The sequence below is a fragment of the Melitaea cinxia genome, chromosome 19, assembly GCF_905220565.1.
Source record: "Melitaea cinxia chromosome 19, ilMelCinx1.1, whole genome shotgun sequence".
Taxonomy (NCBI): domain Eukaryota; kingdom Metazoa; phylum Arthropoda; class Insecta; order Lepidoptera; family Nymphalidae; genus Melitaea; species Melitaea cinxia.
The window spans coordinates 4,721,708-4,738,598 of NC_059412.1; the positions used below are offsets into that span (position 1 = coordinate 4,721,708).

A 16,891-nucleotide genomic window follows, 5' to 3' on the forward strand; every position below is an offset into this window, starting at 1 on the left:
GATAAAAATATTTAAAAAAAATCGTACAGTACCTATAGTCATACTGTAATTACGCTAAATATAAACACTAACCAAAATTATCACAAATATTAGTTTCATTTTTTGCGTTTCATGTCTCTCATAACAGTTTGACATAGATTACAGTGGCGTAGCTATCGAAAGGACTAGGCGAGGCAGTGCCCCGGGGCCCCAAGCTCAGCGGGCCCCTCGGACACTGACTTACGAACTATAAATTGAACTAATGAAAATTTCTCCCAAATTCGGAATATAAATACACCAGATTCCATTAACGCGAATTTAATAATGCCAACTTATTTGAAAAATTACAGGGGAATTCCCAACAAGTCTCGAACATTTTTGTTTGAAACTTGGAGGTAACTCCCCTGTTCCCAGCGCGTTTGAACAGCACGTGCATAAACGCCTATGACCCATGAGAAACACTCGACGAACAATAAAAAAAACCTTTTGAAGAATCATCTTCAGATCGATTTCAAAACAGAAAGGATATTTAAAGTTATTTTTTTCACATAGACACAATAATAACTCAATTAAATGCACGTTTTGTAGTCAGTTAAATATTTAATTTTCCAGCACCAAAAATTTTTAACCGACTAGAAGAGGAGGAGTTTCTCAATTCGATTTTTTTTTAATGTCCTCAGAAGTTTTTTTATTGAGTGGACCGATTTCGATAATTTTTATTTTAATCGAAAGATGGTGAGTTTCATGTGGTCCTATTTGAATTAAATTGCGATCTAACAAGTAATTTTCGACTTGTATGTAATAATACATATTTACTTGACTAGCTATTTTTTCGTCGACCTAGGTTGTATTATATCGCATAATTTTTCACTGGGTATACCGATTTTAATGATTCTTATTTTAATCGAAATCGTTTTGAAAAATCTTTGATAACGCTCTAAATGCGCGTTATCATTCATAACGCGCATTTACTTGACTATTTTTTCGTCTACTTACGTTGTATTAAGTACTGGTCGATTTAATTGATGTCAGTTTTTTTTTCGTTTTGCGAGTAAACACAATTATTATACTGGTTATAGATAAAACAAATTTATTACAAAAGTGTGACCAATACCAACGTAAATATTCTGATATAATAGACCCTAACTTTTCCCTTCAACTGCTTTTACCTGAATTAACTAAGGCTAATTACCTAATAATGAGCAGTTGGAATGTGACCTATAAGAAGTATTTACATCAATGTTTCTGTTCCATACAATTCCTGTGATTTCTACAGAAGCTGAAAGATCATTTAGCAAAGTAAAAATTATAAAAACAAACTTTTTGAGGAATACTATGGGCCAAGCTCGAGTCCGACATTTACCACCAATAGCAATTGAAAAGAAAGAAATATTATGAAAGAAATATTCAAATTTAGATTTTACCGAATTCATCGTAAAATGTATAGTACCGACCGACTATCGAAATATTCACGGAATATTTGAAACTCAACCAGTTGGTGTCACTTGTTAAAAAGAAATCTTTATTACTTCTTAACGGTGTTTATTAAACGAGGGAACGATAATTATGCCTTGAAATATTACTAATAATACAGCATGTGTTATCTTTAGAATCCTATTTTTCTTTAAAATACAATAACAGTACCGTAGTCGTTGTTTCGCCTTCATTTTTCACAAAAAATGGCACAAAAATGATAAAAACTTAACAATCGTCGATATTTAACTGATAAACAAAACATAAATAATAATTGATATCGGATTAGTCAAATATAAAAAGGCAATTGATAGTGATTTTTGTTGTAAGCCTCACATTAGATTTTTTGATATGTCTTCGTCAATAGCAAAAAGTCGCAGCTTATTTTATATAGGTATATCTTTTAGATCAGTGTTTCCCAAAGTGGGCGATAACGCCCCCTTGTGGGCGCTGAAGTACTAAAGGGGGGTAAGAGACCTAGAAAAAAATGGTGGCGTTGTGTAGAGGCTTGGAGGGCGATTTATCATTTAATATATAAGGACTCTCAACTACAACTTGTGAACATCAACTAATATTCATTAAAAGATTGCTCAAAGGGAGCACTATAAAATAATTTATTCTCTTAGTGGGCAGTAGACAAAATAAGTTTGGAAACCCCTGTTTTAGATGAATACCTATCCTACGAAACAATTATAAATTGAAAGCAAAAGCAAACGACGAAAAGTACTAAAAGCTTCAACGAAGTTCAAATATACTTTTTTAGTCCATTTTTTAACACTTTCATACATAGGTATTTAAATAAATCATTGTTTATTTATTTATTTTATTCAAATATTCGACAGACACAAGCTCGATAGACAAGCTACGCTAACACATTTAAATATGGACTTTCGAACTATTAAATAACATAATAGAAATACCCTATTTTGGTAAGTGCAAAAAATCATTTTTTGATATGCGTTTATTCTACCAAATTCCAGAGCGGATCCCTGAGGAAAAATCCTACTGGAGAACGTTTACTGCATGGCAAAAAAGAAAACCATAATGAATTAAATATGGATAAGTCTAGATTTTTATTACAAAACTATTAAGTAAATGTAACTATATATACCATGAAATTACATATGCATAAACATTAACTATAGAATACTTTTTATTTCGATCAGCAAAATGTAATATTATTTTACATGTAAAAACGTTTTGAATTTACACGTGTAACATGCGATGTGCTCACATGCTTACATCGCGTGTAGCCTATATACAAAGTATTCAAACTATTATGTTATCTTTGTCTGCTTTTAAATTTCTTTTTTGTTTTTATCCTATTAGTGCTATCTCCGATATCCGTGGATTGCGTAACTTAAAGATCATCTGAACATTAAAACATAGCCATCTAACTGGCTAATTCGTGTCGATAAATTGGACCAAGGGTAAAATCTACGTTGTCATCAGTAAACCACACTTGGTGGCGAATGAACCTCGCATGGTCAATACGTAGAAGTCGCGAATGAACCTCGCATGGTCAATACGTAGGAGTCGCACGTTTCTACAAAGCATTTAGTTTCATAATCAAACCACATAAAACTTAGAATATTTTTACCTATTACGTAACGACGAAACAAAACTGGCTAATATTGTGAGATTAAATAGTTAGACGACCGCTCTGGTGTAATGGTGCGTGTGTCGTGTCGGCGCCGCCTAAACACCAACGGTCGTGGGTTCTTTTTAAGTTTGGAGTGGATGTTTGAGTTTATACAAATATTTATTTTCACTCTGGTTGTTAGTCCTCTCGGGTCTTCCTACCGTACCTTGGAGAGCACGTTAAGCTGCCAGTCACGGTTATTATCATATACCTGACAGCGATCGTTATTCATAATAGGGAATATATCCGCCAACCCGCGGTGAAGCAGCGTGGTGGATTAAGCTGTGATCCTTCTCCTACACGAGGAAAGAGCTCTATGCCCAGCAGTGGGTAATTACAGGCTACAGAGTAATTTGTTAAGATAATGCCGATATAAATATTATTTTATTACATTGTAAATAAATAGTTTGCACACTTTTTCGTTCATTGAACGATTAAAACAGCATTTAGATAAGTAATTACAATATTTATTTGGTACTTATATTGTCATATATGTACACCCCATATAATTCATTAGAGGTTTATAGACTTTTTCTTCTAACTTAACAGTTAATAACATTATTGACTTTGGATATTAAAATGACATCAACATTAAATAATTAAAATAGGTATGTATACTATATTATAACTAAACTCTTCTCTTTCATATCTTAATGTTGCGTCCAAAAACAAAAGAAAGGGATAGTAAATAATTGTTATTTCCTCCTTTTTTGAAGTCTGTTAGTAGGTATATAAAAAAAGGGATATTAAGGTACACCGTGCTAAATGATACATGACCTACACAGCGCGTTTAACCTCTGTTTCACCTTCCCGCGTAACAAGGTCATTTACGATCAATAAATTCCTTTACCACAAGGGCCGGAATATTGTAAGTAAACAGGCAGGGCACTTAACTAATTGGGAATAGGCATGATTTTTTTTATGTCTCAAATTCATCACATCCATTGATTTAAAAAAAAAGCCTATAAATCAATGTTTACATGTTTATAGTGTAGAACAAAAAAAGTGTGTGTATATTTCATTGGCTAGCTAACTTCACGTTGGTGACTTCTTCGTAGACTAGCTAACTTCAGGGTGTCGGTTTTTTTTGACGGTGTGCGCCCGTATCGTAATAATTTACCCTCATCATTTTTCCCTAACGCGCCAAACGAAGTATAACTTAAAAATAGACTTGAAAATATCCAAATTATTTTCCAAAGTTAAATTTAAAACATTGAATAAATTTGTGACGCTCAAACGCCACCACTTAGCGGGCAATTTGGATGACGTCATCTGACGTGAAATGAAAATCCTTCAACAACAAGGCAATTTTATTAACCTAGTCTTTTTTAGCATTTAACAATTTGGACGCCTACTTAATTTAGATAAAGTAAAATCAAATGATTGACAAAGCGTCACGTCGGCCGCGCGCGCTACGTAAGTCGCCCGAGTTGCACTGTAAAAAAAAACTGTGCGGCTTAAAAAAAACCCTAAATTACACTACCACGGCTAGTTATACATAAGTTCAGAAAAAATACATGTAAGTAGCAATAATTGAGACAGTTAAATTTAAAAAATTGATTAATCAAAACACAATGTATTTAACATACAACATTCAATCACAACATAGTATGGCTATACAGTATACCTATATTAACAGCTTAGTATGACAGTCAGAAGTTAGTTTTGCATTATCTATTAAGCAGCAGAAAACCTAACTTATAAAAGTTCAGTAAAACTTTTCACAAAAAAAAAACCAGTGATTTTACAAAATTTCGATGATTGATTATTTATTTCAGTCATTGTCCTAGATTGATGACAAATCTACATTCACTCTAAATCTGATGATTTGCATAAACACAGGTTTGAACAATTCTTCTCACCAACATTACTGTTGACATAATATTAAAATATGAATAATTAACGGTGATAATTGAACAAAGGGACGCGATAGTGACGACCGATAGGTCCGATAGTGACGCGTTTTATACAACTGAATTTCGCTTCTTTTTTGTCACTTTTTATGTAATATTTTGTGGGTTTAAATAATAACTTAATAAAAATACATTTTGTTTATGGTGACGATAGAATACGACGACTAAAGATACCGAAGAAGACTAGAGAAAACCGAACCTGAAGTATAAGAGCATCTACAAATTTTAAAACATTTTCATAAATAATCATAACTGCATGAATTTTGTCTAGCACGTATGCTGTGTATACCATTTTATTTCACAGTTACCTACTGTTAGTGCCGTAAATTTCAGACGCGATGGACATGGGATTACAGACGCTACTGAAATAGGAAAAATACTTTATTTTTAAACTTTATTGCCACAAACTTATTGCGTGATAAACAAACTTGTATAGGTATAATTTTTAAACATACATTTTGTTTAAAAATAAGATTTGTTACACGATTAAAGAAATGTACGAACTGACGAAAGTGAAAAAATAAAATTGTAATTGCAAAAGTAACTGTGTTTTATTGTTACGGTCAAGCGGCTACTTTGATAAAATGTAATATTTTGCAAGTAGATACATATATGTATATATAGGTATCTAACTATTTACATAAGTAAACAAGAAAGAAAAAATCACTGATGAATTTCCCGGTTGTTGATTTTTGTGTATGTTTTTTTTTTAAATATATTTTAGTTACGCTTAAATTTTTTCTCAGAATAACGTCATAAACTAAAATCGTAAAATACCTACGAGTCAAGCTATTTTGAGATATTTTAGTAGATAGTAGGCAAATATAGGCCAATGCAATTTTATAATCTAAGTATAAATTGTGTAAATTTTAATATTATAGGAACGAATAATGCCTTTTAAGAGACTAGAATACCTTTAATGTGTAGCAGCCCTAGAGCGTACGTTTTCCTAACTGTAACCCAATACTATTGACGCTATAGAATACGGCAGTTTTTCGTACTGCTCGTTTGTACCTAAAGTCCTAAACACAGATAAAATTAAACGTACATTTTGATTTTTACAAATATGCAAAGATTTTTAATGTGTATGCTTCTTGTAATTTTTATTTTAATTACGTCTTCAACTTTATTATCACCTCTATGCGTGACAATTTGAAAAAAAAAGAATGTGTTTTAGACCACACGACTGACGTAAAACTTCTATAGCTCCATCTATATGTAAGTTATTATAAATATATGAAAGAAAGAGAGAAAGAAAATATGTGCTCGCATCTCTCTCTCTTGCCTCTACTACAGTAATATACGAAACGTAAATCTCTCTCTATCTTCACTAACTTATATCTTCCTCTCTACTTCCGTTCGTCTCGCCCGATCACACCTATCGTCACGCTCTCGTCACGCATTCACCAACCCACTCCCCAAGTCAAGAGTGCGTAAAGAAGTTATACTTCAAAAATGGTAGATGTTCAACTAATAGTACTACTATAAACGCGAAAGTTTTTTATGTCACTAGGTCGGCAAACAAGCGTACGGCTCACCTGATGGTAAGCGATTACCGTAGCTTATAGACGCCTGCAACACCAGAAGCATCGCAACCGCGTTGCCGACCCAATCCCCTATCCCCCCAGGAGTTGTGCATCCTCCTCCTAAGTTCTGTTCTTATTATAGGTACATATACAATCTACATATTAAAAATTTGTAAATTTAACATTGTTGGTGTATCAAAAAAGTATTATCGTAATAAAAAGTCCAGTTAATTAACTCAAGCCTACTGAAATTCCATAAAATACTAAAATCTTACATAACATATTATAGGTTCAGAATCGGATTAATTTTTGGTTTATAAGTAATTATTACAGAAGCATATGACGTGGTGCGTGAGTTTTTGACATGGAAAAACCTTTTTTAACCACAAGATAACGATCTCAAGCCCGATTTACTAAATTATCGTATTCAAACGAGATTTAATAAATTTTGGTTTTTACTTTCATTACTATCTACAATTCTTATTTATTATTATTATTATTAATAATGTTAATTATTATTAATAATAAGAAATCCGCAATAATTATTTATAATTAAGTAATTAATTATTTCTTAAAAATATTTTAATCTTTGTTTTACTTTTAATCGGTATCAAAAATTTTACTAGAATATATAATCTGTTGATAACCTTTGAGTACAAAAGCCTTGAAAATTTTAAAAGCGATTGAAATATGAGTCAGATTTAAATAAAAAAAGAAGACAAATAACGCAAATTATTACAAAACAACTTCTAATTTCAAATATCTAAAATATTTCAATCAGTGTCAACGATATTTTTTCGATGTTGAAATTAAAAAAAAAAACATGTTTTTCGAATTTTTCTTTATTGCATAATCATAATCCCACCAAACAAACAAAATATAGGAAATCAACAAATACAGTAAAAAACAAGACGAAGCAGTTATTTCTTTAAAACAATTAATTTAATTTATAATTAACGCTAACAATTTGATTGTTGGCTAATTTAAACAATTTATATAGAAAATAACAGTTTCTTTTTCAGTTTTTAATTGAAATTTTATTTTTAAAATACATCTACGAAAAATATTGTCTTTCATCATCAGTCATCTAGACTTGCGTTGTTGCGTTAACATTTTCTCTATTTCTTTAACTCTTGATATGCAAAAAATGTATCATAGTTTACAAACAAATGAAAAAATATAAAGTTGCCATATTCCTTTAAAATACAAGTGCAAGATTATAAAAGCCTGAGCTCCATATACTAAATAAATTTCTCATAAGCCTGCTTGATCACTCCACATCAATGGTGATACTACATTGAAAACATACAGAAGAACTTGTTTTAATTTATGTAACATAAACATCAATAATAACCATACAATTTTATTAATAAAGTATCACCTACAGATAAAGTGAACAATCAAATTTATATTCTATCACTAAGATTTGTATTCTCGACGTCCTTAAGTAATAATGAACTTATCAGTTAAGAGCTCAGTATTTTTTTTTTTGTATATTTACAAATATGTTCAATTTTCAATCTCATAAAATATTTATATTTATGAACACTTACAACAATTTAGAATATACTTTTATTAAAACTAATACAGACCACATAATTATATTACTTGGAAATTTTTATTTTATTTTTTTTTTTCTTCTTTTTCAACCTACCCATTATGTACATTACGTACATACTATTTATTCAAACACATTTAAAAAATTTAAACAAAATAAAAATTAAATTATTGTAATTCTTACTACTTTACCAGGATAAGACATAGATAACTTGTACTCATATAATCATATTTCATTTTCTAGTATAAAGTCTTGGTCGATAGTTCCTCACTGTAGTGGAATGTAATATTAGTTTACATTTTTATATTGTTGTGAGTTAATTGCAAAATATAAACATTGGTATCAAAAGAAAAATATACTTTTATTAGAATCTTATACTGATATAAAACGGAATTTGAGATTCTGTAAGTTAAAGTTGTTTTATTTCACAATAAGTAACAAATTAAGAAACTGGGTTAGGTAAATATCCTGCACTTGAGATGTAAATTTTTAAAAATGAGGATGAACAATGACAATAGGCTAGATGGTTAATTTACTCTTTAATCAAACCATATTTAGTGTAAATTAAGTACATCCTAAAAAATAATCTAGGTCTATAAAGCAGTAATTCTTGTGAAACTAAGAAATTTTCCATGTGTTCAGTGCAGGTCACAGACTAAAAGATTTACTAAATATATAATCTAAAGAAACTAAAATAAATAAAGAACATTATATTAAATAAAGTAAATAATCTAATTTCAAAATTCTAATTGAAAATAACAACTCGGTTTAATTTCATTAGTCTCAAACATTAATAACAGCCTCACTACAATAAACCGACATACTGGTTGTATAAAAAAACTTAGAAAATTGTGTTAGATTATTTGATAAAAAAATATACAATGAAACTATTAAACGTTGTACCCTACTTAAAATTATCTATGGTCTACTATCACATTTGTAGTGGGTGAGGCTAGTATGCAACAGAGGATGGGGGCATGGAGCATTCCCCAACAGTTACTCTGTACGATGCTAGCTCACTGATACCGTGGTAATGGACAAACGCTGCCACAATCACCAGAACGTGGAATATTTGGTGTGATTGGAACCAGATGTCACACTTTCCAGGGAACCAACGTTCTGGAACCCTAAGAGCATAGAACATTGCACCCAAAATGTATAGTAGACCCATTAATACTAGCCATCCGAGGGATGCCTTACTGACTTGACTAAACCAACCTTCTGTTATACCATAATGGATAGCTGGCACTACACCAGATAGACCAAAACCCATAAACACTCCTGCTCTCAAAGGACGGAGGCGAGGCTCTGAGAATCTATCCCAAAGTGACACTATTATAGACAATATACCTAAAACAATCACTACAGATAGGTATATTATTTTTGGTCTATAGTGGCAGTAAAAACTGTAATAAAGCCAAGGAACAAATGACCCCATTATAAGTAGAGCTATACCGCAGTAATCCAGTTTTGAAAATAGTTTACCCACCATTTCGGAGTGACAGTACAGCGTGTGATAGGCGAATGAAAATCCGAGGCATACAATAGCTCCGACGAAAAACACACCGAAGATCATCTTTTCTTGCATTTGTATTTCGATTGAGGGCCGGGTGAGGAAATAAATGGCGACACCAATGAACGCAACGCAACCGAGTAGATGGGTCCAGATATTGCCAGTTTCGGTGTGGATGCGGAATATGGAGGCGAAGCAGGCACTAAAAGACGGCAGCGGCGGTCGGTGTCCCTTGTGCAAGTAGTCGTTGTCTTGCAGCCAACGTGGCAAATGTCTGAAATGGCACACGTTCCACGACGCTTCCCAAACCTTCCTTACGAATTCCTCAGCCTGTTCAACGGCGCTAGTGTGCGCTAAGGCACCTAGATCGATTTCATCAGATAATACACCAGCCTTCAACACTTCAGCCATCTCCGCATCGAGTAGATGCTGATCTTCGGGGGTGGATGGTAACGGGCATCCCTCCTCTTCTTCGGCTAGCACTTCGTCGAGTTCGTCGATCTGAGAAGCTAAACTCTCGGCCTCTGGGTCCCATCCTTGCCGCCGTCGAAGCCCGTCCGACGACGCACTCTGGGACTCCGTGTCAGAGTCAACTTCCCACATTTTGTCCTCGTACCGTTACGCAACTACGCAAAGATAATAACCATCCGTGTAAAAGCGACCTCCGCTCACAGGCCGAGTACAGTTACTCGCGTTTCATGTAAAATCCAATTACGTCACGAAATACGGAACATACAAAGTACTTTAAGTCCTTTGTTCACAATAGTGTCAATATTCAAGTTTTAATGTAACAAATTTAATTTTATAACTTCGAATATAAAAATAATAAGTTTATAAAACGTTGCAATATATCACTATTGGCCAAACAACAATCAATTTAGAACAGCTGCAAAGAACTGTCGGACTGTCGACCGAAACCATTCTCCATGTTGGTTTTCTAATATATCTATCTTGCTCGACCAAACAGGAACGAACATTTTTTATCACACTCTAGTCAGTATGACAGTATATTAAATTGTTTATAGTGATGTGAATGTGTCCATATGAAAATGTTACTTAAATTTATCAAATGCTTACGTTTTGTTAACCGAATCAAAAAAGGAGGTTACTCAATTCGACCGTATGAATATTTTTTTAAGTATGTTCAGAGATAACTTCAACGTTTATGAACCGATTTTGATAATTCTTTTTTTGTTGGAAAGGAGATATCCCAAGGGCGGTACCATGACAAGGAAATCGGTATCTGATGATGGAATCCCAAAGGAATCGAGGGGAACCCTCGAAAATCGTAGTGACGACTAATGTGTTTGTTAAAATTTTTCGTCTACTTATATTGTATTACTTTTCGATGTAATTGAAGTCGGTATTTTTCGTTTGCTACCAAAAAATTATTATGAATCAATTTTTATGATAAATTATACTTTAATTAAAATGAAGTTTATTAGAATTTTGTGATTTTAGTCTAAAACAAGCAAATACGATCTCGTATTCATGGAAAACAAGATTTAATATTCTTATAAGAAACTGCCTCATTACTACGGGGATTAATTTTCTTTTGATGTAGCATCTTTAAAAGATTTTTTAAATCTTTGGCGTTTTTTTCATTTGTCGTATCATTAACTATTTAAATATTTTATTTTATTTTAAGCATCTTTTATATTACATCTCTTTACTGATTAAATTTTCAGTAATCAAAATGAGATTTACAAGCTATTACGATATGGTACACAATATAATTATATTACGATATTTTTGTAATAAAATGTGTTAATTACTTTATTACATTTAATAATTATTAAAAGAACATCACTAAAATAATACAACGTCACCACCGTCATAGCTACACTTTTCGGTGATTGGTCAATGAAAGTTACGTCAATAAACGATTTGACAAAGCAAAGCCGTATAACCTAAAAATATTTTATACATTGCTAAAACACAATAAAGATGGGGGCTTTTGCAAAAATTTGATCGTACTTACTTTTTAAACATGGTGTAAAGTTTCGATGCACTCTCTTAACTTATAAGAATTTTTCCGCTGCTAATAATCACAGAGTACAAAAGTTTGATCACAGTTGTCAAAATACACAATGATAATTTCGGCCAATGAAGTATAAGATTTCTTTTTACGATCATTTGCCAATATATCAGCCAATAATATTAAACGACAGATAATAATATCTTAGCTCTAAAAATATTTATTTTTTATAATCTTCATAACAAATTTTTAAATGAGAGCACGTTTAATTTCCTGGTTTGATGAAAAAATAATAATTCGAATTAAGAGCTTTTCATTATTTTCATGCACATAAATGCATAAAAGAAAAATGAAATTAGAAAATTTAAACGATTAAATATAGTATTCTAAATATTTTAAACTTAATTATGCTTTTGAAAAAAAAATGAAACTATATACATTGAAAACGTAACAAAAGAAAAACTAATAATAATTGTTATATCCTATGCACTACGAATTATTTTTATGATTCCTTTAGGTAAAAAAAAATGTTAATCTCAAATCGTAAATAGAATAATAGATTCATTATTTATATTCTTTAAAAATAACATGATTTAATCTGTAACAGCGCTCTACAACATGCCAAATATCAACTGACATCGAAAATCAAACCTTCGTATTTGACTCTTTGGTATTTGAGTTTTGACCACTAACCGCATGGTTAACGAATTGATTTCTCTATTATGATTTTGTTTACATTATTTGCTTGTTAAATTTAAAAAAAAATGTCTAATTTGCTAGAAGTGTTAGTTACTTGTGACGCTAACAATAATCTCTGGACATGCAGTATATGGGATTTTCATACCGGCACGAACTTAATGACTTACAAAGGTGGTGGAACCGCCGAAAGTCGAACACTCTCGTTTATCGGCAGCGATTATCTGGCCGCTGTTGAAAAGACTAAACCCGTTCTACATGTTTGGCCTCTAAACTCGCAACAAACAGTCCAAGGCATGCGTTTTATATTACCGGGTAAAGCCAGTGCATTTGCTGTTACACCTGACGGTTCCTACTGTGTCGCTGGTATCGAAGAGAAAATTTACCTGTGGCAAGTTTCATCTGGTAGTCTTCTAACGATCTTAAATCGACACTATCAAAAAGTCAATATTTTAAAATTTACTAGTGATGGACGTTTCTTTGTGTCCGCTGCTGAAGATGGCATGGTGATGGTATGGTCACTAGCAACGGTGGCAGCTAATCCTGAAGTAGAACTTGTCATGCAGGCCATAGCGGGGCAACATGATCCAGTATATATATTATCCGATCACTCTTTACCAGTAACGGATTTGTGTATAAGTAAAACTGGTATGCACGGACGTTTGTTTACTGTATCTAGTGATAGATCGTGTAAAATATACGATTTAACCTGTGGTGAAATGTTATTAAACCTTATTTTTGATGAACCTCTATCCTCAGTTACTTTGGACGTTCTAGAATTAAATATTTTCATTGGATCAACAGAAGGAAAAATACTTCAATTTAGTATTACAAATCCTCCTAGGACTAGAGATGTACTTGTTAATAATGAAGATAATAGAAGCATATTCTCATCTCATACTAAAGCAGTTACATGTCTGTCTGTATCACTCAATGGAGATATTTTAATGTCTGGTTCTAATGATGAACAAGTTATATTATGGCATATTAAAAGCAAACAGCCAGTGAGAATGATAAGGCATAAAGGACCTATAACTAATGCATTTTTTACTACCAATTATGATGCTATTTATAATCAAGATTTTATACCTAGAATTGTTCTTAAAAGTTTGGAAAGAACCCTTGAAAAGAATAGTGAGGGTGTCGCCGAAATAGAGGTCCTTGTAAGAAAGGAAAATAATTTCTGGCCAAAGTATGAGGATGATAGTATAGACAGCTCTTATGATGGTGCTATATCAAAGGAAATGGAGCGTGAAGTTAAACAAAATGAAGAAAAACTTAAGGTTGAATTGGAAAAGATGAAGCAAATTAATTCCAATTTATATGCTATATCAATTGAAAATGTGCTGAAATCTATACCTACTGAAAATGTAAGACAAAATAACAATTCAAAAAAGAAAAAGAAAAATAAAAAGTAATTATTTTAAAGTAATTCATTTATTTTATTTGTGTATATTTGAATTTGGAATTATTTTATTTATGCTTAAAAACATAGACTCAATTTTTATTGTAATTTTTTTAAAATAAAATTTGAAATATTTTGCAGAGTAATATTCAATACTCATGCAAATTAATGCAATTTTGCATTTTTATTTTTCTAAAATGTGCTTCATTTTACTTTTCAAGTTATTTAAATTTAAACTTAGATCAAAAATAAAGTTAAAACAGTACAGTAATATTAATAAAAAATTTGAAACTGACTAAATTATAGGGAAACTTTGTATAAAATAAACTCTACTACTATACTGAGTTATAGAGATGTGATGAAAATTGAACTACTCTAATTTTTTACTTAAAACAGCTAAAAATTTAAACATATGTACTTATAATAAAACAAGCACAGATTCTATACTTGAATACATTTATAAAATTTATTTTGTAGGTAAACCTTAAATTTTTTTTGGTTCATATTATTTTTTGGCAATGGATCACGTCAAAACTTCTGAACTCTGAAGTAGCTAAATGAGAAGTTTGAGTTCATAGTACGAGCTACGCTTTTCTTCATATTTTGGTAACACTGCAAGATTCAACTAAGTAAATTTATTTATTTTCGTAAAATTAGTAAATTTATTTAGTTGAATCTTGCAATTCAATTTCATTTAATTTTTTAAATTTACTTATTTTACGTAATTACGTAACTTGATGTGATTAATTTGATTTTTTCAAATTTTCAAATTTCAGTAGTATCCGGTTAAAACGACGGCCAAAGGACCGGTGAAATTACATCGTACTGAAAGAACTGCAAATTTTATTTACCTATTTATTTTCTAAAATAATGCATTAAGCCCATTAGATTTTTATTTATATTAATATTGTAGCGGGCAACATTATGGTTGCATTCCACTAAGCGCCCGCAACGCCCGCAAAGCCCATTCTATCGTTCCACCTAAAGCCCATGGTCGTCGCGAGCGATCGCTCGTCGTCACAGATGACGTCACTGTTTGCAACCACATCGCCCACAAAATATAATCATGTTGGTCAAAGTTGTCTTCTATCAAAAAGTGGCGGAATTTAAAAAAAAAACAACTATCAATATCAAATTGTGAATGTTATCTCTTATTCGATTCTGCAAAAACGCTGTATAACTGAGGTAGGGCACAGCAGGAATTTCCTGCTCAAAATCTGGAGCAGCCCGACTGGGGTAATACCTCGACCTTACAGAAGATCACAGTTAACTAATACTGTTTTCAAGCATCATTGTGTTCCTGGTGGTGAGTAAGGTGACCAGAGCTCCTGGGGGGAAGGGGATTGGGAATTTGGTCGGCAACGCGCTTGCGATGTTTCTGGTGTTGCAGGCGTCTATAAGCTACGGCAATCCCTTACCATCAGGTGAGCCATACGCTTGTTTGCCGACCTAGTGATATATATAAAAAAAAGACCGTTGTATATAAAAATACCAAGATTGGCCGTGGATCGACAAAAATACACCAACAATACATAATAATAGACAAATTTTAGAGATGCATATGTCAAAAAATATTCCAATCAGAAATCAGATTTCCCTTAGGACACAGTTTATATATCAGTGTTGGAATCGCCGCATCGAAGCGCCTGTAACCCACCAGTTTTCTCGTTTTCAATCCCAGCTTTAATTCCCAGCTACCTCGGTACAAGGATTTCTGAACAAACAAATCAATTTAATTGTCAGAATGTTTTTATTATTAATTTCTCAACTACCATCGTTACAATATGTCCATCATAAAAAAGAAATTGAATAAAAACATTTATCTTATAATTCATTTCTATAATGTGCTAGTGCTTCTACGCTGAATTATTTTGCCTTCATTACATTATATTTGACTCTTTAGCTTCTAAGCGTCGCATGTTAAAACTTTTCCTCATTGGAGACTTGGAACTTTTTCGTTTTATAGAAGCTATTTATTTTTCATTGTTTAATTCAGTGTTAAGGAGATGATCGATTTAAAGTGTACGCACTTATTTATTGAGGTAATATATCAAAGAAAAAAAATCAAAGAAATAAGAGAGTCGACAACGGTTGAATTATGTAACACTTTCAAATTATATAAAAGAAAGGGATTGTTTTAAGTACCCAAGGAATTTTATAGAGTTCCATGTGTGTTAAGCAATCCGCATATCTTACCACCTACGGTTACTTAATTAGCTTCTTAATACAGTCATACATACGTATCACGTCAACACTCTTTGCCACTCGTCGTTGTAACCGGATAATTTTGTGTTAAATTCCATCGTTAAAAGTGGTCGGTCGTTGTAAACAAAGTCGTACAAAACAAACTATACTGTAACTAACTATTTGTACTTAAATTTTGCAACAAGATTTTGTATCATTTAAATTATTGTGTAATTAGGTGACATATTAATTGTAAAATTTTTAAACTAATAGTTTATTGTTTTCAGCGCATTAAAATAAAAGCTAATTTTAGAAAAAGGTTTTTTCGTCTTTGTCCCAGCGGATGAGCTACAGGGTAAAAAGCCTATTTTCCGTATACGATATGCGTTAGATCGTTATTAACTTTTTTAACCCCACGCTTTTCATCCGTAGGTTGGCGGGAAATTTCCTATTAATTGTGAAAATAATGATTGTTGGCTGTATCAAGTATGTACAATGTATGTGCCATCCAGGCACGGCCTCCGTGCATTCATGAGGATAAATAAACTGGCCTGTGGCTACCTACCACATCGAACTATTATTACTTAAGTAAGTAGTAATAGTAATTCAATGAGGCTACTACAATATAACTTACCTGATACCATTACCTTTTTAACCGACTTCCAAAAAAGGAGGAGGTTCTCAATTCGACTGTATTTTTTTTTTTTTTTATGTATGTTACATCAAAACTTTTGACCGGGTAAACCGATTTCGACAAATTTTGTTTTAATCGAAAGGTGGTGTGTGCCAATTCGCCCATTTAAATTTATTTGCCCATTTAAATTTATTTGAGATCTAAAAACTACTTTTCGAGTTATATCTAATAATGCGTTTTTACTTGACGCTTTTTTCGTCGACCTACGTTATATTATACCGCATAACTTTCTACTGGATATACCGATTTTGATAATTCTTTTTTTGTTGAAAAGGGGATATCCCTAGTTTGGTACCGTGATAAGGAAACCAGGATCTGATGATGGGATCC

The 16,891-nt window shown here is 32.1% G+C and overlaps 3 protein-coding genes across 3 annotated transcripts in view; 1 reads left to right on the plus strand and 2 right to left on the minus strand.

Annotated features, from left to right (window-relative positions):
* The window catches only part of LOC123662917 (malignant T-cell-amplified sequence 1 homolog), a 64,392-nt gene extending 52,674 nt beyond the window's left edge, over positions 1–11,718 (minus strand). The window contains exon 1 of the mRNA XM_045597689.1: positions 11,586–11,718. Coding sequence (XP_045453645.1) covers positions 11,586–11,596 — 11 coding nt within the window. The 5' untranslated portion in view covers positions 11,597–11,718. The remainder of the gene's footprint in view (positions 1–11,585) is intronic.
* On the minus strand, positions 8,175–10,377 carry LOC123662916 (adiponectin receptor protein). The gene has a single exon (XM_045597688.1). It carries the CDS (start codon positions 10,205–10,207, stop codon positions 9,044–9,046), a length of 1,164 nt encoding a protein of 387 aa, XP_045453644.1. The 5' UTR covers positions 10,208–10,377; the 3' UTR covers positions 8,175–9,043.
* A 533-nt stretch (positions 11,719–12,251) lies between the features above and the next one.
* Positions 12,252–13,710, plus strand: LOC123662635 (WD repeat-containing protein 18). The gene has a single exon (XM_045597448.1). It carries the CDS (start codon positions 12,347–12,349, stop codon positions 13,694–13,696), a length of 1,350 nt encoding a protein of 449 aa, XP_045453404.1. The 5' UTR covers positions 12,252–12,346; the 3' UTR covers positions 13,697–13,710.
* The last annotated feature ends 3,181 nt before the right edge of the window (positions 13,711–16,891 follow it).

Bases quoted from the DNA above. Each gene is read 5' to 3' on its own strand.
- LOC123662916 (XM_045597688.1), bottom strand. From the start codon at position 10,207: ATGTGGGAAGTTGACTCTGACACGGAGTCCCAGAGTGCGTCGTCGGAC.
- LOC123662635 (XM_045597448.1), top strand. From the start codon at position 12,347: ATGTCTAATTTGCTAGAAGTGTTAGTTACTTGTGACGCTAACAATAAT.